This window comes from Planococcus citri, chromosome 5, assembly GCF_950023065.1.
Source record: "Planococcus citri chromosome 5, ihPlaCitr1.1, whole genome shotgun sequence".
In the NCBI taxonomy this organism is placed as follows: Eukaryota; Metazoa; Arthropoda; class Insecta; order Hemiptera; family Pseudococcidae; genus Planococcus; species Planococcus citri.
Genome location: NC_088681.1, coordinates 38684287 through 38710872, shown reverse-complemented (window position 1 = coordinate 38710872; position 26586 = coordinate 38684287). Strand labels below are relative to the sequence as shown.

The 26586-nt window shown below is 34.4% G+C and overlaps 6 protein-coding genes and 1 long non-coding RNA gene across 7 annotated transcripts in view; 6 read left to right on the top strand and 1 right to left on the bottom strand.

The window, feature by feature from the left end:
- The first annotated feature begins 334 nt into the window (after window positions 1-334).
- On the top strand, window positions 335-4865 carry LOC135849214 (gastric triacylglycerol lipase-like). The gene is made up of 8 exons (XM_065369535.1): window positions 335-943; window positions 2129-2327; window positions 2413-2527; window positions 2631-2874; window positions 3269-3403; window positions 3483-3567; window positions 3646-3788; window positions 3886-4865. Exons 1-8 carry the CDS (start codon window positions 818-820, stop codon window positions 4294-4296), a joined length of 1458 nt encoding a protein of 485 aa, XP_065225607.1. The 5' UTR covers window positions 335-817; the 3' UTR covers window positions 4297-4865.
- Window positions 2713-26586, bottom strand: part of LOC135849236 (uncharacterized) — a 93582-nt gene continuing 69708 nt past the window's right edge. Inside the window, exon 2 of the long non-coding RNA XR_010559506.1 lies at window positions 2713-2764. This is a non-coding gene — a long non-coding RNA (uncharacterized LOC135849236). The remainder of the gene's footprint in view (window positions 2765-26586) is intronic.
- Window positions 5250-9602, top strand: LOC135847670 (glucose dehydrogenase [FAD, quinone]-like). The gene is made up of 2 exons (XM_065367325.1): window positions 5250-5510; window positions 5696-9602. The coding sequence occupies exon 2, from the start codon at window positions 5718-5720 to the stop codon at window positions 7575-7577; it is 1860 nt and encodes a 619-aa protein (XP_065223397.1). The 5' UTR covers window positions 5250-5510; window positions 5696-5717; the 3' UTR covers window positions 7578-9602.
- On the top strand, window positions 9979-14269 carry LOC135846339 (glucose dehydrogenase [FAD, quinone]-like). Its single transcript, XM_065365370.1, has 2 exons — window positions 9979-10289; window positions 10887-14269. The coding sequence occupies exon 2, from the start codon at window positions 10900-10902 to the stop codon at window positions 12757-12759; it is 1860 nt and encodes a 619-aa protein (XP_065221442.1). The 5' UTR covers window positions 9979-10289; window positions 10887-10899; the 3' UTR covers window positions 12760-14269.
- Window positions 14517-16690, top strand: LOC135846340 (glucose dehydrogenase [FAD, quinone]-like). The gene is made up of 2 exons (XM_065365371.1): window positions 14517-14661; window positions 14765-16690. The coding sequence occupies exon 2, from the start codon at window positions 14777-14779 to the stop codon at window positions 16619-16621; it is 1845 nt and encodes a 614-aa protein (XP_065221443.1). The 5' UTR covers window positions 14517-14661; window positions 14765-14776; the 3' UTR covers window positions 16622-16690.
- LOC135846338 (glucose dehydrogenase [FAD, quinone]-like) lies at window positions 16834-20838 on the top strand. The gene is made up of 2 exons (XM_065365369.1): window positions 16834-18326; window positions 18838-20838. Exons 1-2 carry the CDS (start codon window positions 18233-18235, stop codon window positions 20706-20708), a joined length of 1965 nt encoding a protein of 654 aa, XP_065221441.1. The 5' UTR covers window positions 16834-18232; the 3' UTR covers window positions 20709-20838.
- On the top strand, window positions 22789-26569 carry LOC135847138 (glucose dehydrogenase [FAD, quinone]-like). The gene is made up of 2 exons (XM_065366570.1): window positions 22789-23051; window positions 23172-26569. The coding sequence occupies exon 2, from the start codon at window positions 23194-23196 to the stop codon at window positions 25027-25029; it is 1836 nt and encodes a 611-aa protein (XP_065222642.1). The 5' UTR covers window positions 22789-23051; window positions 23172-23193; the 3' UTR covers window positions 25030-26569.

Genomic DNA, 26586 nt, shown 5'->3' with positions numbered 1-26586 from the left:
ACGTAGACGAGAATTTTTTTTTCTTTGACGCCACATCTTCCTAAAAGATGGTACCTAGGATTACGATGATGGGCTCTGAAATTATATTTTACCACTACTAGTAAAAGGCTATGGAAAATTTTGAAAAAATTGACTCGAACCGATTCATCCATCTTACCCAAGCGTGACTAATACAAACAATGACCACTTGGAAGTGACTCAATAAACACTACAATGATCAATGAACGACTTTGAAAACTCGCAAACACGTGGTTTTCATGATTAAAATATAGGCGGAACTCGGAAATACACTGTAAAGTATACACCGTGTAAAATAACCCAATAAATACCGCAACACATAAACACTTCGATAGCCTTGCAAGTCCGCTAAAGATGTTGGACAGGTTTCGATTCAATGTAAAAAACTATAGGTACCAAAAAAAAAACAAGAAACTTGTCCTAATTCGAGTTCATTTCAGCTTAAAAATAAAGGTTATTTTTTTCAAGAGTGAATTATGGATAAAATATTCCACAGTTTGTATCGCGATCTTATCAAAATGTCACGTAATATCTACGTTCATTTCGCCAATTTAATTTCTGAAAAAAAAACATTCGTACGAAAAAAATATACTTAGATCGCGTTGAGTTTTTTATGCAAAAATGATTCATTTTTTGCGAACAACATAAGTGGAAAAATAAAATCCCGATTACGTAGTTTGATTCAATAATAATTGAACGATAGACGCCCACGAGAAAACACCGCAAAGTTATTTTATAATATAACAGGTATAAATTCGAAAGCAATCGCGAAACTCATCATTTTCATGAAGTGCGAAAAATGGCTCGTGATATTGTTCTTGTGTTAATTGTTTTTGTATCGATCGTATTATTTTCTAATGCAAATGGATCGAAAAGAAGTAATTCGTTCAGTGATTTAGGAGCATCGGATACCTATTTAACCCCGGTAAGTTTTCTATGTATAGTATACCTAATTACCTACCTTAAAAATAGAAATAATTTTTTAGTAGTTTTCGAAATTGATAAAAATAAGTTTCATGGGGTGGTTTTTGGACCATCAAAACAATCTGAATTTTCAAAAAAATGCACACCAATTTAAAAAAAAAAAAAATTATTTTTATATTTTTATTCACTTCCAAAAAGTCTGTGTTGGAAACACAATGAAAGAAAATCACAGCGGATTGGAACAGGAGTTCAAGAAAATAACAACAGAATGGTCGAGTAATTGCGGTTACTCAAAATATGATGATATTAGTTTGATGAGAAATGAAAAATTGAAATATTTTAAAAATCCGAAAAAAAGTGAAAGAGGAATAGGAAAAACAATTAAAATTTAAAACCAAAAATCAAATCATTCACAAAATCGATGATATTTTTTTAATATAATTATATGTATTTTTTTTGTCAGAAAAAACTTACAAACAATTTTTTTATAGTTCTGGTTCAACCATTTTACTCCTGACCCCTCCCGTCTCCCCACCACCAGAGTTGAGGGCCAGAATCTTAATATTATCTTTGTGCAGTTCCAATTTTCAAGTTCAATATACTAGAACACTATGAAAGGAAATGAATTAAAGCCAGAATAAATCTGTTTTCCCAGTTCAAAGTTTGAAGTTGAACTATTTTTCAATATCTCAATTTTTACAAACACTTGAAAAAATTAGAAATCACAATGCATGAATAGACAAAATATTGATCTTAATTTATGCTTTGGAAAATCTAATGTGAAATTATTTTTAAAAATGTTCATCCCCCCTGATTTTGGTTGTATCGAAAAAAAAATTGAAAATCATGTGGCATATGGTTTGTTATGTTTTCGATAGCTCTAATTTTGAATTAACTCACTTCTTTGAAAAAAAACTCTTCTCAAGCTCAGTAATAGATCTCGAATTTCAAAAAAGAATTGAAAAATTAGTGTGACCTATGGTTTGTTAAGTTTCCAGGGGAGCTGATTTCGAATTCCGACTCATTTTTTTTTATGAAGGCACTCAGGAACTTATAATAAGCCTCCTTCCACCCCTATTCTAAAAATTGAAAAATTCAAGAGACTTGGTTGTTTGAACTTTAAAGTTGCTGATTCCACTATTCCAACTTTTTTTCTGATAATTACAATATTTTCAAACTTCAACAGCTGAAAATTGTCAGAAAACACGGATACCCAAGTGAAGCACACGCAGTCAAGTCTCAAGACGGATATATCTTGGAACTGCATAGGATTCCTCATGGCAAATCAGGACCAGGAGACAAGAAAAGAACACCCATATTCATACATCATGGATTACTTTCATCGTCCATTGACTGGATAGTAAATGGACCTGATAAATCACTAGGTTGGTGAAGAATTCAAAATAATTGGCTAATGAAATTTTCCAGAAAGAAAATGTACTATTTATGTACTTTTGTGTTTGTACGTAGGTTATAGGTTGGCTGATGAAGGGTACGATGTGTGGTTAGCCAATGCCAGAGGAAATAGATTTTCGAGGAGTCATGTGAGGTATAGTCCTCGACAGAAGGAGTTTTGGGATTTCAGGTAGATTTTTTACTCAAATCATAGCCTACTCATTTCAATTTATAGAATAGGAACGATTGACAAAGGAACATGTACATACTAAATTTGAAATTTTATAATTTAGTTTTCACGAAATGGGTTTCTATGACTTACCCGCTGCTATTGATCACATTTTGGAGATGACAGGCGAAGAGCAAGTGATCTACATCGGCCATTCATTGGGAACAACAGTATTCTACGTGATGGCTTCCACTTTACCTGAATATAACAAAAAAATCAAGTTCCAGATTAGCTTAGCTCCTGTAACCGCAATTACTCATACGACCTCAGCATACAGACTACTGGTTCCTCAAGCTAAAATGCTAATTGTGAGTATTCATTCAAGTAAACATGCATAAATATTTTAAAAATTTCATCAAATTATTAAATTTTTCAATTAAAGGTATAAAAATTCGGCCTGAGACGAGTAATATTATTCAGGGACGAATTGAAGAAAAATTATTTAAGGGGCAGAAATGAAAATTATGTACCTACTTATTTATTTACACATGGAAAATTCGATTTTTTCAAATTGCATTCTATTCTTTCTAACTCGCCTCCCCCTCTCCCAAAAAGGAGGCAACATTTTTTCATTATACTCCAATTTTTTCTAATTGAATGGACGAGGAGCAAAAAATGAAACTCAAATTGTTCGATTTTGAAAATAATCTTTCTACGAATCAACCAAAAAAATAATAATTCATCGACGATATTTATGTTTAGAATATGTTGGACTGGTACAACAAAGGAGCTTTCTTGGAGAACGACGTGGTGACCAGAGTATTTATGAACTTCTATTACGGTGACGCAAATGTTCTCTATAGTATTTTCGGAAAAGATCCGGATCAATTTAATACAGTGAGCATTTCTTCAAATACCACTAAGAAATTATTCTAAAAGTCTCGTCGAATTGAAACTGATCAAATTTTTCCAACAGACTCTGTTTCCGATAATTTCGAGTAATTTTCCTGCAGGAACGTCGGGTAAAAATCTGATTCATTGTGCACAACTGATCAGCACTGGTGAGTACAACTTTTCACTTTTCAGGTATTTTGCCTCGGTATAAGAAAGATTTATTTTTACTCCGATTTTATTTACAGGCACATTTTCACACTACGATTACGGAAAGACTGAAAATAACAGAAGATATGGTTCCTCTGTCCCACCCAAATATAATATTAACAAAATTAATGTACCAGTGAGACTTTACTCTGGCGAAAATGATCTGTTATCGAATCCTATAGTAAGTAAAAGTAACTTTTCAGGGATTAAATTACCAAATAAATTAGCAAGCTTGAGATATACACTCAATTATTTACTCATCTCATTCATTTTTTCAGGATACCAAACTGTTATACCAAAAACTCGCTAAACCTTTGGGTCTGAAAAGAATAAACTACGATAAATTCAACCACGTAGATTTTCTATGGGCAAACGACATTAATCAGCTTTTGAATGACGAGATAATCGAATTCATCAACAATTCAACAGATCCCCTTAACGGATTCAATTTCATTCAAGATAATATCAACGAGGCTATAAACAACAGAAGCTTGAGTCCGGCCCCAGTAGATGTACCTTTTGATAGGAAAGCATTTATGACCAAGATTGGCAAAGATATGCGTCAATTTTCTCCTCTACGAATGTTATTGCCAATAACTAATGAAAATAATGAAAAGGAGAAAAGGCAAGCTATCAGACAAAAAATTTCAAATGTTCGAAATGCAGTAGAATTTGATTTTAAGAACTGAAAATTCTCAAAAAAAAAATCAATAACGGACATTTTTGGACTTTTGGCTTTTGGGTTGTAATAGCCTTGGGTGCTGATTTTGGATACCTAATTGATGATTCAATCGATAAAATAAAGGTACTCAATTTTGATGACTTTCGTGTAAACAAGACTGATCTGAACAGACTCCAATCAGTAATCAATCATTCGCTATGGGGCCCGCCATAAAGAAATATTCGAGAGAACGATTGTTAGAGTTAGTTGAGAAATTATCAACTTTGCAGTTAGCAGCGTGAATACGTTTTTAAGTTCATGGGAGAAATGGTTATTTTATAAGAGCGACAGAACAGAACCATTTTTGAAGATTAATTTCATGGAGAAAAAACAGATTCCAAACATCTGCTGCAATTGTTTTCATTATTTCACAGAATTTTTTTCGCTACACAAATTATACCTACCAATTTATTTTTGAAAACTATAAATTCCAGATAAATTATGCTTCAACAAGACTGACATTGTAGGTATCTACTTATAAATTAATTACATATAAATAAGCAAACTTTCAAAATAAATAAATTTTTCAATTTCTCACGATGTATTCAATTTTGTACTCCGAAGTAAGACAACCTTATTGTTTAGGATAGCAAAGATCAGTGAAATTTTTTCAAACTATCCCCTGGCACTTTGTCAAAAATGGATATTACTTCAATTTTTCCACACGAAACTAGCCCCTTAAATTTTAAAAGTAGACATAGACAACACCCCGCTGTGCACCAAAACAACGATAATTCCACGTGCATTAATATCAACACTTGTACCTACTTGAGCAACTTAATACATCGAGCAAACCTTAAAGTTACTTTATTTACTTCGAAAATGGTCAATAGTGACTTTCAAATATCAGACACAATAATTTATGTTTAGATATTGCTAAAAAGTTGAAACATTTTTAAGTTATGGCGTAAACAACCCGAGGAATAGTCATGGTTCCAATACATGCATATATGAAGTGATAAGACTACCGCACACCACAGGCTTAGGTACTCATTTGTTACGAATCACTAGAAAAAATTTGAATGTATTTGAAGAAAAAATGAAACGAATCATTACTCGAATTGGTGGAACGTTATAATGCAAAGTAGAAGTTTCGTGTTCTTCGTAAATTCAAGAATTCTTCTCATAAAAATCGTCACTGTAGATTTTCAATATTGGAACATAATTCTTCAAGAGCTCAAGGTGAGTCGAATTACCTACATGCTTGAAAATAAATGAAAAAGTAAAATAGTGCGCAGATAAATAGGCGTCTTTAGGACAGAGTGTCAAGTGTCAACTGACCTTGAATCAATGCATGAAAACGTACGTACTGCGGATCAATATAAAAAAACACCAATCTAATAAAATACATTTTTATTCACTTTCAGCATATCAGAGCCAAGAGGTCCAATGGACCCGACAAATATAACATGCCCACTCATATCCAGCTCAAGTTCACTCCAGTTATTAGCAGCTGCACACTTACTAACACCTCTGATAATCTCAAACTGCCACCTTGTGGGATCGTATCCGAAAGACAAAAGTTCATACGTTTACCAACAATACGAGCCAGAATACGACTTCATCATCGTCGGAGCTGGATCAGCAGGATGCACCGTAGCAAATCGTTTAAGCGAAGTAGCCAATTGGAGAATTTTACTCATCGAAGTGGGACCAGATCCGCCAATAAATTCTGATATTCCTTCCTTATTCTTGTCCTTATTCAAGTCTCCTTACGACTGGAATTACTTGACAGAACCGAGCAATGACTCGTGTCTGGGATACATCAACAACCAATGCTCCTGGCCTAGAGGAAAGCTTTTGGGAGGCAGTAGTTCGATGAATTATATGTTATCTGTTCGAGGCAATCCAAAAGACTACGATAATTGGGAATCTGAGGGTAATCCTGGATGGGCTTATAAAGACGTATTGAAATACTTCAAGAAATTGGAACGTGTTCGCATACCAAGATTAGGAGATAGGCATTTACATGGGTATAATGGTAATGTATTCATAGAAGATTATACAAACAAGACGATCTACGATTCCAAAGGGATGCGAGATTACATCACTGATTACTCGGTGGCATCGGGGTACCCAATTGTTGAGGATTTCGATGCACATCCTCAAGCCGGTGTTACCATAGTACCTGGCACTTTACGAAATGACGTCAGGTGGAGTGCTGCAAAGGCTTACCTCGAGCCAATTCGAAATAAAAACAATCTAGTCGTCATGAAAGAAACATTCGTCACTAAGATATTAATCGACAAGAATAGAAGAGCTTATGGAGTAGAGGTATTTAAAGATGGTAAGTATAAAAAAATTTACTGCAAAAAAGAAGTCATCGTATCAGCCGGATCCATTAATTCTCCTCAGTTATTAATGATTTCTGGTATCGGTCCTCGAGATCACTTACAAGATCAAGGAATCCCTGTAGCCCAAGATTTAAAAGTTGGATATAATTTACAAGATCATGTTTTGGTATACGGTTTGGCAGCAAGTATACGTGGCAAAGGATATGAACATGGGGCTCTTTCTCTAAATTTCATTTACGAATACCTATCAAACAGAGTAGACCTAGGTGTATTTCTATCAGACACGATGCTTTTCTTTAATACAACTGGGAACACGTTTGATTACCCTAATATACAAACCTACCACATCATGTACCCTCGTACCAGTTTTCCTCTGTCATTATTTTTTCTCATACTGTTCTATTTGTACAACTTCAATTTAGAAATATCTTTGGAAAACTTGAAAGCGGTTCAACTAGCACCCACCTTACTCATACAGCCAACACTGATAAGACCTAAAAGTAGAGGACGTATTTTTCTCAGAAGCAAAAATCCTTTCGAACATCCAAAAATAGTCACCGGATATTTAACTGCTAGAGAAGACGTCGATGCTCTGATAGAAGCACTTCGCATATTAGAAAGAATATCTGAAACCGAAGCTTTTAAAAAATACGGAAAATTATCCTACACTCCTGTTGCAAAATGTTCGACGCTTATTCCACGGTCCAATGAATATTACGAATGCTTCTTGAGACATTTAGGTGGCACTGTGTATCATCCTGTTGGCACGTGTAAAATGGGACCCTCGAATGATTCAGATGCTGTAGTAAATTATGATCTAAAAGTGCATGGCATTAAAGGACTTCGGGTGGTAGATGCGTCTATAATGCCTCTAGTGACGAGCGGTAATACCAACATACCGACCATAATGATTGGCGAAAAAGCTTCAGATTTGATCAAAGATGATTGGTTGTAATTTTTTCTTTAAAAAAATCAATACGCAGAGTGCTATTGCCGATGACCCAGGGGCTTGGAATCAAATAAACGTTGTTGTTTTGGAGAAAATATGAGAAGAGGTAAAAGAAGGAACATGATACAGTACTCGTATTTTAGCTGCTTTCTCAGACATTCTCTCGAATATATATTTTTTTTCATCAAAGTTGCTCAGAAGTCTTGTTTTTTGGCAAAATTTTGTCTAAAACGGTTTTTATCTCACAATTGTTAACAAATTTACTTTTTCTGGTAAAATTTTACAAAATTATGCTTTATTACAAAAACTGTAATAAGAATCCATTTTTTTTTAAATTGCCAGAAAACCCTACATTTTTTGGTAAAAATTGGCAGATAGTCTAATTTTTTGCCAAAATCTCAAAGAGACCAGTTTTTTTTCTTGTCATCATTTGCCTTTGTCTAAACCTCTTACTTTTTGATTGCCAAAATTATTTTTAAAAAATCCTACTTCATTGTCATAGTCGCACAATAGATTCATTTCTCATCGAAATTGCCTAAACGTTTTTTTTTTTGGTACTGAACTCACAAAAAATTCTTAGCAAAATTTGGAAATTACTTTATTCATAGTATCTAATGGATCTTTGTTGCTGAAAAGATCATTGCTTTTTCACTACTTTCTTCACTACGTACCTTTTTTCAACCAAATTTTCAGAAAGCTAAGCACTCGACAACTTCTCCCCCCCCCCCGCACACACAAAATAAACAAATTCAAAATTTTCAATGGAAAACTTTCAAAAAAGTAATTGAAATTGGAAGAAAATTTGTATACAATGTTTCCTCAATTTCAATAAAAATTATTTTGAAAAAAAAACACAATACAAATGAAAGCATTATTTACATAAGTTATAAGACAAACAAGGTGTCTGACAAAATTTCAAAATAAAAAAACAGGACTTTGGTAGTACTTTTAGCAGCACATTTTCAAACACTTGAGATTTTATAAGAAAAGGGAGCCAGGAGAGGCAAAATTTTCCATTAGAATTTTTCGCTTTTTCAATGTCTTCAAACATCCCAAGATTTTATTCAAGCAAGCGGATGTCGAAAGTATAATTTTATCTTTTTGATTTTATTTTCACCTTAAAGGATCTTTGCTAATGTAATGATGTAATGAAATTGTACGAATAAAAAACGTTTTTCAACATAACAAATTTTTAAAAAATATACAAAAATTCGATGGAAAATTTTAACAACATTTGGGGGAAAAAATACACCAACTTTTTGAAACGACACGGCGAGTTTTACTTTCGATAAGAAAACAATTATGTCCAAGATTGGCAAAGACATACGTCGATTTTCTTCTCTACGAATATTATTGCCAATAAGTAATGAAAATAATGACAAGGAGAAAAGGCAAGCCATCAGACAAAAAATTTCAAATGTTCAAAATGCAGTAGAATTTGATTTTAAGAATTGAAAATTCCTCAAAAAATCAATAACAGATGTTCTTGGGCTTTCGCTTTTAGGCTGTCGTAGCCTCAGGTGCTGATTTTGGGTACCTAATTGACGATTGATTCAATCGGTTAAAGATACCCAATTTTGATGAATTTCGTTTAAACAAGACTGATATGAACAGGCTCCAATCAGTAATTAATCATTCTTTATTGGGCTCACAAAAAAAATATTCGAAAGAACGATTGGTAGAGTTAGTTGAGAAATTACCAACTTGGCAGTTAGCAGCTTGAATAAGTTTTCAAGTTCAGGGGAGAAACGGTTATTTTATAAGAGCGACAGTACAGAACCATTTTTGAAGATTAATTTCACGGAGAAAAAACAGATTCCAAACATCTGCTGCAATTGTTTTCATTATTTAACAGAATTTTTTTCGTTAAGTACACAAATTATAACTACCAATTTATTTTTGAAATCTACATATAAAAATTCTGAAATAAATTATACTTCGACAAGACTGACATTGTAGGTATCTACTAATAAATTAATATTATAAGTAAATGAGCAAACTTTCAAAATAATTAAATTTTTCAATTTCTCACGATGTATTTCATTTTGTACTCCAAGACAATCTAACTTCTATGTATTTAGGATAACAGAGATAAGTGAAATTTTTTCAAACTATCCCCTGGCACCTTGTCAAAAATGGATATTACTTCAATTTTTCCACACGAAACTAGCCCCTTAAATTTTAAAGGTAGACATAGACAACACCGCTGTGCACACCAAAACAACGATAATTCCACGTGCATTATCAACACTTGTACCTACTTACGCCACTTAATATGTACATCGAACTAACCTTAAACTTACTTTATTTACTTCGAAAATGGTCAGTAGTGACTTTCAAATATCGAACATAATAATTTACGATTAGATATTGCTACAAAGTTGAAAAATTTTTCAAGTTATGGCGTAAACAACCCGAGGAATAGTCATACTCGTAATTCCAATGCATGCATATGAAGTGATGAAGACTACCGTACACCACAGGCTTAGGTACCTAGACTTACCTAATTAACTAGGTACTCATTTATTACGAATCACCAGAAAAAATTCGAATGTATTTTGAAGAAAAAATGAAAAGAATCATTACTTATGTTGGTGTAACTTTACAATGCAATGTAGAAGTTTCGTGCTCTTCGTAAATACACACAAGAATATACATTTCATAAAAATCGTCACTGTTGATTTTTAATATTGGAACATAATCCTTCAACAGCTCAAGGTAAGTCGAATTAAATGCTTGAAAATGAATGAATGTAAAATAGTGGGTAGATAAGTAGCATGTTTAGGATAGGGTGTCAGACATTCCTAGTCGTTTTCTTATTGAAATGGGTTTCATATCCGATACACAAAATTTTGGGAGGAAAAATCGAATCCGGGCTCCCATTCTGACAATCGATTTTCAAATGGAAAAACAAAAATTGCTCAATGAAACAAATTCTAAACGACTGAATTACCACTTATCTTATATCAGATTTTTTTTAAAAAAATCCCCAAGACTAGGAATAGTGGTTTTGGTCGATTTTGTTTGGGATCAAGGGAATGGGATCTTCGATTTCAAAATATGAAGGATCAGGATCTAGGATCGCGATTCAGGTTCAGTGTTCAAAGGTTCAGGTTCAGCCATCACTGATACCCTCAAAAGCTTAAAAATTTGAAAAAATGTGAAAATAATCCCCCCCTCCCGTTCAAAAAAGCGACTGAAACAAATTCGTTTCCTGCAATTCTGACCTTGAATCAATGTATGAAAACATACGTACTGCGTATCAATATAAAGGAAACATCAATCTAATAAAGTTAATTTTTTATTCGCTTTCAGCAAACGAGCTCCAATGGACTCGACAAATATAACATGCCCACTCATCTCCAGCTCAAGTTCACTGCAGTTATTAGCAGCTGCACACTTACTAACACCTCTGATAATCTCAAACTGCCACCTTGTGGGATCGTATCCGAAAGACAAAAGTTCATACGTTTACCAACAATACGAACCAGAATACGACTTCATTATCGTCGGAGCAGGATCAGCAGGATGCACCGTAGCAAATCGTTTGAGCGAAGTAGCCAATTGGAGAATTTTACTCATCGAAGTAGGACCAGATCCGCCAATTAATTCGGATATTCCTTCCTTATTTTTTTCCTTATTCAAGTCTCGTTATGACTGGAATTACTTGACAGAACCGAGCAATGACTCTTGTCTAGGATTCATCAACAACCAATGTTCCTGGCCCAGAGGGAAGCTTTTGGGAGGCAGTAGTTCGATGAATTATATGTTATCAGTTCGAGGCAATCCTAAAGACTACGATAATTGGGAATCTGAGGGTAATCCTGGATGGGCTTATAAAGACGTATTGAAATACTTCAAGAAATTGGAACGTGTTCGTACACCAAGATTAGGAGATAGGCATCTACATGGGTATAATGGTAATGTATTCATAGAAGATTATACAAACAAGACGATCTACGATTCCAAAGGGATGCGAGATTACATCACTGATTACTCGGTGGCATCGGGGTACCCAATTGTTGAGGATTTCGATGCACATCCTCAAGCCGGTGTTACCATAGTACCTGGCACTTTACGAAATGACGTCAGGTGGAGTGCTGCAAAGGCTTACCTCGAGCCAATTCGAAATAAAAACAATCTAGTCGTCATGAAAGAAACATTCGTAACCAAGATATTAATCGACAAAAACAGAAGAGCTTACGGAGTAGAGGTATTTAAAGGTGGTAAGTATAAAAAAATTTACTGCAAAAAAGAAGTCATCGTATCAGCCGGGTCCATTAATTCTCCTCAGTTATTAATGCTTTCTGGTGTCGGTCCTCGAGATCACTTGCAAGATCAAGGAATAACTGTAGTCCGAGATTTAAAAGTTGGATATAATTTACAAGATCATGTTTTGGTATACGGATTGGCCGCAAGTATACATGGCAAAGGTTATGAACACGGTGCACTCTCTCTAAATTTCATTTACGAATACCTATCAAACAGAGTAGACCTAGGTGTATTTCTACTAGACACGATGCTTTTCCTTAACACAACTGGAAACACGTTTGATTACCCTAATATACAAATCTACCACATCATGTTCCCTCGTACCAGTTTCCCTCTGTCATTATTTTTTCTCATATTTTTCTATTTGTATAACTTCAATTTAGAAATATCGTTGGAGAACTTGAAGGCGATTCAACTAGCACCCACCTTACTCATACAGCCAACACTGATAAGACCTAAAAGTAGAGGACGTATTTCTCTCAGAAGCAAAAATCCTTTCGATCATCCAAAAATAGTCACCGGATATTTAACTGCTAGAGAAGACGTTGATGCTCTGATAGAAGCATTTCGCATATTTGAAGGAATATCTGAAACTGAAGCTTTTAAAAAATACGGAAAATTATCCTACACTCCTGTTGCAGAATGTTCGACGCTTATTCCACTTTCGAATGAATATTACGAATGCTTATTGAGACATTTAGGTGCCACTGTGTATCATCCTGTTGGCACGTGTAAAATGGGACCCTCGAATGATCCAGATGCTGTAGTCAATTATGATCTGAAAGTGCATGGGATTAAAGGACTTCGAGTGGTAGATGCGTCTATCATGCCTCAAGTAACGAGCGGTAACACCAACATACCGACCATAATGATTGGCGAAAAAGCTTCAGATTTGATCAAAGACGATTGGTTGTAATTTTTTCTTTAAAAAAATCAATACGCAGAGTGCTATTGAAGACGATCCAGGGGCTTGGAATCAAATACACGTTGTTGTTTTGGAGAAAAGAAGGAACATGATTCAGTATTTTAGCTGAATTCCCAGGTATTCTCTTCAATATATTTTCCTGAATGGAAAACCTCCAAATTGAAATTTTTTGGAGTGACCAATTTCCCGAATCCATTATTTTTTTCGCATCCCATTGCTCCAAATGCACAAAAGTGGGCAGAAAGTCGGGTTTTTGCCACAAACCTGCAGAAAACCCTGTCTTTTTCATAAGAGTTGCTATATAGACCAAATTGTAGGAAAACCTTTATTTTTGATAAAAAATTCCAAAAATGTATTGCTTTTTAGTCACGAAAAATTTGTTTTTCTGTTCGTCAAAATTGCTCAGAAGTCTTGTTTTTTGGCAAAATTTTGTCAAAACAGTTTTTATCTCACAATTGGCAAAAAATTTACTTTTTTTGCTAAAATCACAAAAACAAGTAGAACCCATTTTTTGTCGAAGTTTTCAAAAAACTGTACTTTTGGTAAAAAGGGCCAGAAAGTCCAATTTTTGTTACCAGCATCCCAAAGAAACCAGTTTTTTTTTCTTGTCATAAAACCTCACTTTTTGCTTACCAAATTTCCAAAAAAAATCCTACTTCATTACGTATGAATAGTAGCAGAGAAGACTCATTTCTCATCAAAATTGCCTAAAAGTACATATTGTTATGTACTAAACTTACAAAAAAAATTCTTCCCAACATTTTGGAAATTAAGTTATTGGGAAAAATTTACTTATTCGGAGGAATGGTCATACGAGAAATATTAATTCGGGGAATCGGATTCTAAAAATCGGTAGTCAAGAAAAAGACACACTGGAAAAATTCGTAATTATAGAGAAATGTTCATTCAGGGTGATGACCGTCAAGGATAATGGATTCGGAGGATTATCCCAGAATTTTCAGTTGTTCAGGTCCAATTTTTCAATTTTTGATAGTTACTTATTTTGAAATGTAGATAATATACCCTTGATACAAAATACAAAATTTCCAAAGCTATAAAATTTTTGAATTAAAACGTCCAATTTTTTCTAATCTAGAAAGTGTTTCATAACAAGTGTCGATAAAGTGTAAAATGGTTTGTCGACCCTAGAAATTGAAGGAACAAAGCTAGTAAAAATACTTTCTGAATTAGTTTTGATTGATAAAAAATGGCGAAACAGACTCATAATGGCGTCCTGTTTCCCATTACAAAGGCTCTAGATAGTGAAACCACAAATTTTAGGCTCATATTTCAGTTTTAGCAAAAATCTTTTTTCATCAAAAAATAAAACGTTCAGAGAAAAATTCTCATTTTCTTCAACGTTTTAATACTTTATTAAAAAATTACATTTTCTGGAGGTCACTGTTATACACAATTTATGGAGAATCCAAAATTATACAAAAATAATAGCAATTTTTGATCTATAAGATTATGCAACTCCATCGCTAAAGAACACGCTTTCACCACAAAAGCGACGAAAATTGACTTTCGGCTCATGTACAAATGATAAAAAACATGCCTACAAAATCACATAGGTATCTCACTTTTGAATACTTACCTGTGATGTAATTGTGTACCATACCACAAACCATTACCTTCGGAAATGTACCAAAGTTACGTAAATTCATTACATTATCGCAAGATAAAAAATGAGTGACACGAAGGACGCAGCCAACCTGCTATTTTTTTTACAAATTTTCAAAGCGCGTGTATACACGCATTAAATTTTGAACAAACATGCCAGTGATTGTTTGTACAAATCGTACGCTCCCAAACTTATATATTTTTTTTTTACGTCGCCACGCTGAAAAAATATAGTCGAGGTAGTTCCACTGTTCATCTCTTCACAACAAAGTAAGCAACATCTTCACTCAATTTAAAACAAATCTACAGATGCAGATGTCTATTCCATATAATTCGATACTTCCTTCATCATTAACCAATTTTCACTTTTCAGCGCAAATTTTAAATGGACTCGATGAATGATACGTGCCCTCTACTCTCAACCTACAGTTTTCTGCAACCCTTATCAACTCTGCCAATTTTAGCGCCTTTAATTCTTTCAAACTGTCACCTTACATCACCTTATCCCAGCAACAAGGCTTTCAATGTGTACCTGCAACATGACCCCGAATATGATTTCATAATAATCGGAGCAGGATCAGCCGGATGCGTAATCGCGAATCGTCTGAGCGAAATATCGAACTGGAAAGTCCTGCTAATCGAGGCAGGAACAGATCCACCTATCCTTTCCGACATACCTAGCTTATTTCCACTACTCTTGCAGACTCCTTACGACTGGGATTATTCCACAGAACCAGCCACTCAATCTTGTCTCGGGTATGTCAACAATCAATGTAAATGGCCCAGAGGTAAAACCCTAGGTGGAAGTAGTTCGATAAACGCCATGCTTGCGGTACGTGGCAATCGAAAGGATTACGATAATTGGGAATCGATGGGTAACCCAGGATGGGGTTATGATCACGTGATGAAATATTTCAAGAAATTGGAACGAGTGTTCATACCCAGATGGGGTAATGACAGCACACTTGGGTATGCTGGTAACGTGTTTGTGGAAGATTATACCAATAATACTCTATACGATATTAGAAAAATAATCAATTATATGGCTAAATATTACGCCGACTTGGGCTATAATACAGTCGAAGATTTCTACGCCCATCCTCGAGCTGGTTTAACCTCTCTTCCTGGTACCTTACGAGACGATGTAAGATGGAGTTCAGCTAAAGCATACCTGACTCCGGCACGTAACAGGCCAAATTTGGTGGTAATGAAATCAACACTGGCCACTAAAATATTAATAAATGAGCGTAAGAAAGCGTACGGGGTCGAAGTGCTCAACTATGGCAAATACAAGAAAATTTATTGCAAAAAAGAAGTCATCGTTTCAGCCGGATCGATTAATTCACCTCAGATACTCATGCTTTCCGGAATTGGTCCCAAAAACCACTTAAGAGAATTGAACATTGACACGATTCAAGATCTAAAAGTAGGCTATAATTTACAAGATCACATCGCCATGGTAGCTTATGTAGCTCAATTAAATCTGAAAAACTACACGCTAGATTTACGACTCTTGGATTTCCCATATGGTTATTTATCAGAAAGAATAGACACTGGTATCCTTCCAAACACCATGTTATTCTTTAACACCACAGGTAACACCGAAGATTATCCAGATATTCAAACATATCACATTCTGGTTCCTAGAATACCCATGCCTATATTTTTACCTTTTCCTTTGGAAGGTTTAAGAGTAGAAACTGTAAACAAAATAATAAATCTGGCTGAAAAAGCTCCATCTATACTAATAACTCCAGCGCTAGTCAGACCTAAGAGCAGAGGAAGAGTTTATCTCAATAGCAAGGATCCTTTAGACAAAATAAAAATTATTAGCGGATATTTAACTGCAGAAGAAGATGTTAAGACGATGGTCGAAGTGTTTAAGATATTGAGAAAATTATCCCAATCGCAAGCTTTTAAACAGCATGCTACATTAACTCATATACCGGTGGAAGTTTGCTCCAAATTTGTGATAAATTCAGATCGATATTACGAATGCTTATTGCGACATTTATGTACAACTGCCTATCATCCTAGTGGTACGTGTAAAATGGGACCTTCGCATGATGCAGATGCAGTAGTGAGCCCAGAACTGAAAATGTATGGGATTAGTGGGCTTAGGGTTGCTGATTCATCCATTATGCCGCAAGTGACCAGTAGTAATACAAATATACCGACTATGATGATAGGAGAAAAGGCTTCCGATATGATCAAAAAAGACTGGTTGTAATAGTTTTTTGAATGTGCTGAAATTATAAAGTCATTCAAAATGTGAAAGAAATAAAATTTCATAAAATCATTTCAACTACTCATTAATGAAGCGCTGATTTAAAATGAGGTCAATCAGGTCAATGGCCTTGAGAGACTAAACAGACGGACTGACACTCAGACAATCTTGAGAGGCCAGACAGGCGACCATTAGAGGCTAGACAGGTAGGCCAGTAACCTTATCAAGCCATACTGGATCCTCCAGCAGATCTTCAAATCTTCCCTTTTTGAGAGAATATAAAAATTTCAGCTCCTTATGAGTTCTGAGTACAAACTCGCAACCGTCCTCGTGACCTCTAAATTTTTGAGAAAAATGAGGACAGTAAAAGGACATTTTTGCATCACTAAATCAATCTTTAGCAAAGACCACTGACAAGTGGTTAAAAATTGTTTAAAAGTTCAATCATGCAATGTTTTTCCACTTTCAAGAGAGTTTTGATTCAGATTAGCGATTATATTTCATTTTTTCAAGCAGGAGACCGATAAAAAAATATGCTTTTGTATCTGCCAACTGAAAATTCTGAATATATTCCACTTTTCAAATACCTGTAGCCTGTAGTTCATTCCAAAATGAATTCTGACAACAATCTGAGCTACCCGCGCTGATTTTCAGTCAATCTGAATTAAAATCCAAAAAAACTGAAGAAAATCAATACCTTTCTGGAAGCTTTAGAACGGTTGGTTGAAAATGATCAAATACAACCTCAGGAAGCTGAACTAAATAAGAAAGCTGTTTTTTGAAATCAGCTGCTCTAATGCTCAATCATGTCGTAATTTTTGCTTAGTGAAAATGATTGCATGTATTTTTCCACGTGGTGTAACAACAAGAAGAAAAAACAAACATGTAAATGAAAGTTGAACCCATTTGTACTTCTAACACTTCAAGGGTATCTTTTTAGCTTTCCAGTCATAATTCTTTCAGAACACATCGGAAATTCGAAATCATCGTTATTTTATTATTTTTGTACAAATTCATAAGTGCTTATTTAAATTTAATCCATTCTCTTGTTTGATTCATCAGAACAATTATCCAATATTTCACAATCACCTATTGCAATCGCTGAGTTTTTGTTGTTTTCCAACATCCACAACGTCGATAAATTCCCCTACACCAAAGTTGAGACTCCAGAGTGAATAGATTGCATGAATTATTTTTTGATTAACTGCAGCCACGCCTGGTTCGCCAAAATTTATCCAAAACCATCAACAGGAATTTGCCTAAATAAAGCTGTGACCACTGATCTGTTTTGACATCTTTCAACGACCTACCTTCAAGCAAATTGTATTCGGTTAAAACCTGATACTGCGCATCACGTTTTTTTAACCCGGCAGGAAAAAAAAAACAAATTTGTAAAAACAATATCCCTATCACGATGTACTAAGTAAATCTATCACGTTCTTTTCTGAAAAACATTCTAATGTAAACATATTTTTCATTTTTATCAAAAACTGATAGCAAAATTGATAAAACACGTTGTTCACAGCCTAAGTAGGTAGTTAGTAATCCATTAGATAGGTAACGCTAACGACTTTTTAAATTTTCCATTCGAATGCACATTTCAGTAACTCTGACATGCGCCAAAGCAACACTTTTTTCAAAAAATCCACGAAAGAACGAGCGTCATTCATGCAACTACTCAAATGGAGTTCTTGGTTTCTAGTCACTGGTAAGTACCTACATAATATGTTAAAATACGTGCTTTTTAAATTGAAAATACCTACGTATTTTTATATTTTCATTAACTACTGGTATTATCGAAGGAAGAATAAAAATTAATCCATCATGGCCACTGGCCAGTCATAAAAAAAATTATCAGAACTTAATGTCAGTAAAAGTAAAGGAGGTCATGAAAGGTTCAAGGACTTTTGCTTCGCTAAATTCTTGACAATACTATCATTTAGCTTTGCTTTACAAACATCCATCTCCATCTCAATAATTTGGTTACCAAAGAACACAAAAAAGATCAAATAATGGGGTAAAAATTGCACATACATTTTATTAATGGGCATAATTCATTCATTTCTGATGGAAAAAATTTCTTCAGCAATTAGAAAAATTTACATCAGTACCTACAATTTCCATTCCTTCAAAATAAATGTTCATACAATAATGATAGTTCAAACATACATATCATATGTACAAATAAATATCACATTCCTCATGTACGTCATTTTCAGGCTTACACGTCACCTATGCTCTGAGTCAGCCATGCCCTTTTACATACACTTCATCCTTGCCAGAATTAACGCAAGCCATACGTTCATTAACACCTTTAATAATGGAAAACTGCGAAATTATGGGATCATATCCTGAAGATAAAAGCTCCTACGTATACCAACAATTTTATCCACAATATTATGATTTTATCATCGTGGGCTCTGGATCAGCTGGAAGCACGATTGCAGGTCGTCTGAGTGAAATACAAGAATGGAAGGTTTTACTCATCGAAGCAGGAACTGATCCGCCAATTAATTCCGACATACCTTTCTTGTTCGCCTCAATGGTACAAACTCCCTACGACTGGAACTACACAACAACCGTGTCAGGGGACACTTGTATGGCGTATGTTGGTAATCAATGTACTTGGCCCAGAGGTAAAGTCTTGGGAGGAAGCAGCTCGACAAATTTTATTGGCGCGATACGTGGCAATGCGAGAGATTACGATTATTGGGAATCATTGGGTAATACTGGCTGGGGTTATAAGAATGTACTGAAGTTTTTTAAGAAACTAGAACGCATACGTAATCTAAATTATGAAGATAGATCAGCACATGGTTATTTTGGTCCAGTTTACATAGAACCATATACGAACAAAACTGTATATGATGTAATAAAAGTCAAAAATTACATAGCAAGTTATTGCACCAAATATGGATACAAAATTGTCGAAGATATAAATGCAAATAACCAAGCTGGGCTCGCACTGTTACCAGGAACACTTCACAATGACGTAAGATGGAATACTGCCAAAGCATATCTTCAACCAGCAAAAGACAGACCCAACTTGACGGTAATGAAAGGAACAATGGTCATTAAAATATTAATCAACAATCAAAAGCAGGCTTATGGAGTTGTAGTTCACAAAGATGGCAAGACAAAGGAAATATATTGCACGAAGGAAGTCATTGTATCAGCGGGAGCCATTAATTCTCCTCAACTTTTGATGCTTTCTGGTATAGGACCAGAAAAGCATCTGAGGAAGTTGAACATCAAAGTGATAAAAAATGCTTGCGTTGGTTGCAATTTGCGAGATCATTTATCAGTACACAGTCACATAGGTATAATCAATGCAGAATTAGATGGTTATGGCGTAGAGCATGGAGCAGAATACCTCTTATATCGATATTTGAGTAGAAGAGAAGACATAGGTTTAGCGATGGACGCCATGTTATTCATAAATACAACCGGTAACACAGCCGAGTACCCAAATGTACAAGTTTTCCATACTATTTTACCTCGAAATAATTTCATGAAGGCATTCTTTGGCAAACTTTTAATGTTCAAACCAGATATAGGTCAATTGTTGGCGAACTCGATCGAAACAAACGCAATTTTACTCATGTTCCCTGTATTACTGAGACCTGAAAGTACAGGAGAAATTTTACTCAAAAGTAAAAATTGGTTCGACCCGCCTATAATTATATCCGGATATATGACTCAGAAAAAAGATATAGACGCGTTGACTGAAGCTTTACGTATTATAGAAAGCATATCTGAAACTAAAACTTTCAAAACATATGGAACCCTGAAAGTTCTACAAGCCCCAGCATGTTTAAAGCTACCTCCAAAATCAGATGAATATTACGAATGCCTAATTCGATATTTTGGCACAACGACGTATCATCCGAGTGGTACTTGTAGAATGGGACCTTCGAAGGACTCGACTGCAGTGGTTAGTCCTGAACTGAAAGTTTATGGAATAAAAGGATTAAGAGTGGCTGATGCATCGATAATGCCTCAACTAACAGCTGGTAACATAAATATACCAGTTATTATGATCGGAGAAAAAGCTGCTGATATGGTCAAAAAGGACTGGCTTTGGCTATGAGACTGTGCACTCAAGAATGTAATTTCGTATAAGGAGAAACTTTTGTACCTACTTGTCCTTGAACTCTGCTTGTTATTATTCTTACCCCTGTGACTTTTCTTGACAAATAAAAGAGTTTATCACCAAAAAATTATTAGAATCTAATTCGAAAAACAAAACGATATCATACAAGCTCAACACACATTTCCCTCCTTTTCTGCGAACATAGCTTGTTGAAATATAACAGCACTTTTTCAAATATTCACGGCTTGGAAGGCGACAAATAGAATGACGAATTCGTTCATCAACATTCCGTAATCAGGGTGTCTACCAAAATTTAATTTTCAAAAATAGCGACTTTTCGCGACTTTTAGCAACTTTTTTTCGCGACTTTTAGCGATTTTTTTTCAGTTAAAAGTACCTCCCCCCCCCCAAAAAAAAAAATTTCCAACGAAAAAAATGTTTTTTTTACCAATCGCCATCAACTAAAAATAAGAAAAGTTTTTAAAATTTGAAGTTTGGACAATTTATAGCGACTTTTTGGTATTTTTGGCGAAAATCGCGACCTTTTCGCGACTTTAGCGCCCTATTTTCAAAATCGCGACTTTTCGCGACTTTTAACGCTATAGCGACCTGGTAGACACCCTGGTAATATTAGCTATTGATGCAGGCATGCACAATTTGATTGCCACATGAATTATTTTTGGTTTCAGCCAAACGAATTTCAGTTCAGAATTCTGACTGCGTCTCTTCTTCCCTCCCTCACAACCTCCCTCACTTGAATAGAGTTGAACACAGAATAAATCGACAATTAAAAGTTGAGCGAAAATTGTCGTGAAGGAAAGCAAAATTTTTTAGAAATTTAAAATCATAAAATAACTCACTCCATTTCTATTGAACAGGACAGGCCATTTCTCTTACAATCACAGCGAACAATCGTACTTACCTGAAACAAAATAAAAATACAATGAAATTAATACATTTCAATTAATTATTTCAAAACTCCGACAGTTACTCGTATTTTCAGGATATGGATCTCAGTAGACATAAGTTAAAACATTGGTCCTCAGAAGAGGCTCCCAGAAAGTAACAAAACACGCGCAAAACATTTTAATGTAGAAAAAAAATCACTGAAAAAATCAAAACTTTTCGTTTTTAATTAGGTAAAATCTAAAAATGGAACTCGATAAAAATTTGTACAATTGTAGCATATACTTAGCAGGACTTCTCGGCAATTAGTGCCAAAAAATAATATTTTCGCATTTTGTTTGAAGAGTTGTTTTTTCAACTTTTTTTATTAAAAAAAGTGAGATCTTCGGAAATTGTAATTTTTAGTAAAAAATGCAAAATGTATGACAATTTATGGGAAAAAGTGAGACTTTTTGGAATTTTTTGCGGAAAAAAAATACAATTTTCAGCAAATTTCAACAAAAAAAACAAGACTTTTTGGCAATGTGGACTAAAGACGAAACTTTTTGCAACTTTTGGCAAAAAACGAGACTTCGACAATAATTTTAGCAAAAGGCAGGACGTTTAGAAATTTTTAGCAAACAGCGAGATTTTTTGACATTTTGCTAAGAAATTATTGGGAATTTTCACAATAAATTTGCAAAATGCAATACTTTGACCATTTTCGCAAGAATCAGGACTTTTAGGAAATTATTTGCAAAACTGATATTTTTTGACAATTTTTGTTAGAAAAATTGAACTACCAACAGATATGCAACTTTTTGGCTACAAGTGGGACGTTTTGATAATTTTTTGACAAAAAAGCTCAAATTTCAAGCACTTTATTTTTAGAAAAAAAAAATGGGATTTTTCAACAATTTTAGCAAAAAGCAAGGCTATTTGACAATTAGGTATTGACAAAAAAGGTGATACATTTTCGTAGTTTTTGTCGAAAAAAGAGATTTGAAATAACTGGATTTTTGGAAATTTCAATTAAGAAAAAGTAACTTGGTAACCGAAATTTCAAAAAAAAAAGTAATCAAAAGTGATTCTTAGTAACTTTGGAAACATGTCCATGATCTTCACTACTCTACTTTCCCAAAAGTATGAAAAATTCGTTTTTTTTTTTACTTTCTGGAGGACCATTCGTTGTGAAAAATACCCCATTGCTTGATAGTCGGCGTTTTTAGAGGCCAAAGTGCCATCGTTTTCATATTTTTCTTTTTGTTAGAACAACGATAGTAAAAATAATAAAATACGACATGAACCAAAGTATTTTTTTTTCAACTTGAAATAATTACAGTAAAACTTCCACAACACACATGCTGAGCTACGCTACAATGTGCTACTTTTTCCAAAACATTATCGAGCACAATAATTTCACAAAAAATTCTTGGATAACTTTTCAAAACTAAGGTAAGTAATACGCTTTTAAATTAAGTTTTCGTCATGATCGAATCGACAATAGGTATACAAATTTCCATCATGAATCAACTGAATCATTCAATGTCAAATTTATTGTTAAATTTCGAACAGATGAAATTGTGTCGAGCACACCATGAATCAAACATGCACATTCAACTTTACATCAACATCGCCCCAATTAACAGCAGCGATACGTTCATTAACACCTCTAATACTAATGAACTGTCAAATTCTGGGATCATATCCGGCAGATAAAAGTTCATACGTATACCAACAATCATATTCAGAATACGATTTCATAATTGTCGGCGCAGGATCAGCAGGAAGTACCATTGCTGGTCGTTTGAGCGAAATTCCAGCATGGAAGGTATTGCTCATCGAAGCAGGAACTGATCCACCAATTAATTCCGATATACCTTTTTTATATCCTACCCTACGACACTCAGCTTATGACTGGAATTATACTACAGAAGTAACAGGAGACACTTGTCTGGCCTTTCCCGGTAATCGGTGTACTTGGCCTAGAGGTAAGGCCCTCGGTGGAAGCAGTTCGATAAATACCTTGGTAGCGATACGCGGTAATCCTAGGGATTACGATTACTGGGAATCTTTGGGTAATCCAGGCTGGGGCTACAAACATGTTTTGAAGTACTTCAAAAAACTAGAACGATTACGTGTGTCAAAATATAAAGATGAAGCAGCGCATGGCTATTCTGGAAAAGTTTTTGAGGAACTGTCCACTAACAAGACTGTCTATGATATCACCGAAGCTAAAAATTATATTGCAAATTTTGCCACAAAGTTTGGATACAAAATAGTCGAAGATATAAATGCTCATAATCAAGCTGGAATAACGTTTATACCATGTACATTACGCAATAATGTTAGATGGAATACTGCCAAAGCCTATCTTGAACATGCAAAAGATCGACGTAATTTAACCCTTATGAAAGGAACAATGGTCACTAAAATATTAATTAATGATCGAAACAAAGCTTACGGAGTGGAAGTTTGCAAAAATGGTAAATACAAGAGAATATATTGTAGAAAAGAAGTGATCGTATCAGCTGGTGCTATCAATTCTCCTCAACTACTGATGCTTTCTGGTATAGGGCCTCAAAATCATTTGAGTAAATTCAAAATCAAAGTAAAACAGAATTTATGCGTTGGTTGCAATTTAAGAGATCATTTGTCCGTTCACAGTTATATAGGCGCAATACAATTAGAAAGTTATAAAAAAAATCTAGACATCTCGTATATATTGAAGCAATATTTGATTAAGCGGTCAGACATCGGTACCGGATTTGATACCTGTTTGTTCTTCAACACAACAGGTTATCAATCTGACTACCCCAATATTCAAGTTACCTACACGATTCTGCCAATGAGTACATCAGTGCGTTCAATTTACGAGAAAGTTCGAGAAATGAAACCGAGCATTAAAAAGGAAACGTCAGCATTTACTAAAGATGACCCCTTGTTTCAAATGGACGTTGCACTACTGAAACCAAAAAGCCAAGGTCGAATTTTTCTGAATAGCAGAGATCCATTCGAGCATCCTAAAATATTCACCGGATACTTGACAGAAAAAGACGACTTGTATGCTTTAATAGAAGCTTTACGAGTGACAGATACGTTGGTGCGATCTAAAGCTTTCAAGCAATACGGAACCATGCAGTCTATACCAATATTACGCTGTTTGCTACAAGTTCCATACTCAGATAAATATTACGAATGCTTAATTCGGCATTTTGGTACCACCAAGTATCATCCTGCTGGCACGTGCAAAATGGGACCTTCAAAAGATCCGGATGCGGTTGTTAGTTCAGAACTGAAAGTTCATGGAATACAAGGGATGAGAGTTGCTGATGCGTCAATAATGCCACAAGTGCCAAATGCCAACTTGAACATACCTGTAATAATGATCGGCGAAAAAGTTTCTGATATGATCAAGAAAGATTGGTCTTGAAAATTGTACAAATGCAGTAAAAGTATCCCTCAATTTCCTGAAAGGGCAAAAGTAGTTAAAAATCAACTTTAGGGTGCTAAATTTTTGAGGAAAAAAATTGATTTTTCAAAAGTTTTGCGAAAAAGCGAATTTTTTGCAAATAGCAAGACTTTTTGGCAACTAAGAATACTTAATAGCAAAAAAATTATTATTTTTCGCAATTTTGTCAAAAAAGATTCTAAGGCGTCCTTAAATAAAGATTTATTCAATTTAATTCAGCGTTGTTTTTTTATATTTTTGGCAATTTTTGACAATTCTTAGAAAAAAACGAAATTTTTGGGATTTTTTGAAAAAAATGAGATTTTTTGGGATTTTCTTACAAGAAACCACAATTTTTAGAAAATTTTAGCAAGAAAATGAGACTTGTTGGCAATTTTAAACAAGGTGAGATTTGATACAAATTCCGTATTTTTTGCGAGAAACGAAACATTTGTTTCTTGTTTTCTTCACGAAGTTGGGCCGAGATTTAGTAGAGTGTCTAACAGGAATTTGTTAATCGAAAATCACTACATTTTTTTCACTTCCTTGCAAAAAAATCAGCATCTTCCAAAATATTTTTGACCCCTTTCCCCTCCAAGATCAATTTTTTAGTTTTTTTGTGTTTTTTTTGTTTGGACTTTGTAAAATTAATTCAATGGTTAGAAAATCATCGCCACATTTATACTCGAAAAATAAGCAAATTAAAACTATTCAACTATTTCGAGAATGAAATTCTTTCAAATATGAGGACTTCAAGTACATAACAGGAACTTTAACAATACATTTTTTGAACAATTGGGATTTTTCATGAGGGAGAAGAGACTGAGCGAGGCAAAATTTTACATTCAAATTTTTCGCTTTTCTGATGTCTTCAAACATCACAAGATTTTTTTCAGGCAAGTGGATGGCGGATGTCGAGAATATAATTTTTCACCTTTAAGGTTCTTTTTACTGTAATGAAATCGGGCGAATAAAAAACTGTGTTTTCCTGTGTTTCAAAAAAGTAACATCAGCAACCACAATTTCCAAAAAAAAAAAAGTAACCAAGAGTTACGTTTTTACCTACATAAAAAGTAAGTGGTTTCTTGTTTTGTCCAATTTCAAAATTGAAGGCATTAAAGCACTTGGAAAATGTTGATTAAGTACATATATATAGCCCTTTCATTTTGAATCTGAACTGCTCCCCAAACGTTTTTTTTTGTTCTTCTCATAAAATTTTTGAAATTTGAGAGCTCTCCTCAAATATCATAATAATTAATTTGTGTATTAAAATTGATTTCCAAAGGGAAGTACACCGCAAATCATCCAACATCTCAGGTAAATTCAGCAAAATTATACAACATCTAGCAATACTACGGATATTTTACTTCCGTTGACGCACGAAATTTTCCATTTTTTAGTTCGTTGTTGTTTCGTACCTACTTACTTATAATATGAGGCTTTTTTAAATAATTTACGTACTCAAGTTTTGTGTTTTCTGAACTGTGACAGATAACGCAGATAAGCGAATACCAGTAACATGCTACATATAAAACTTTT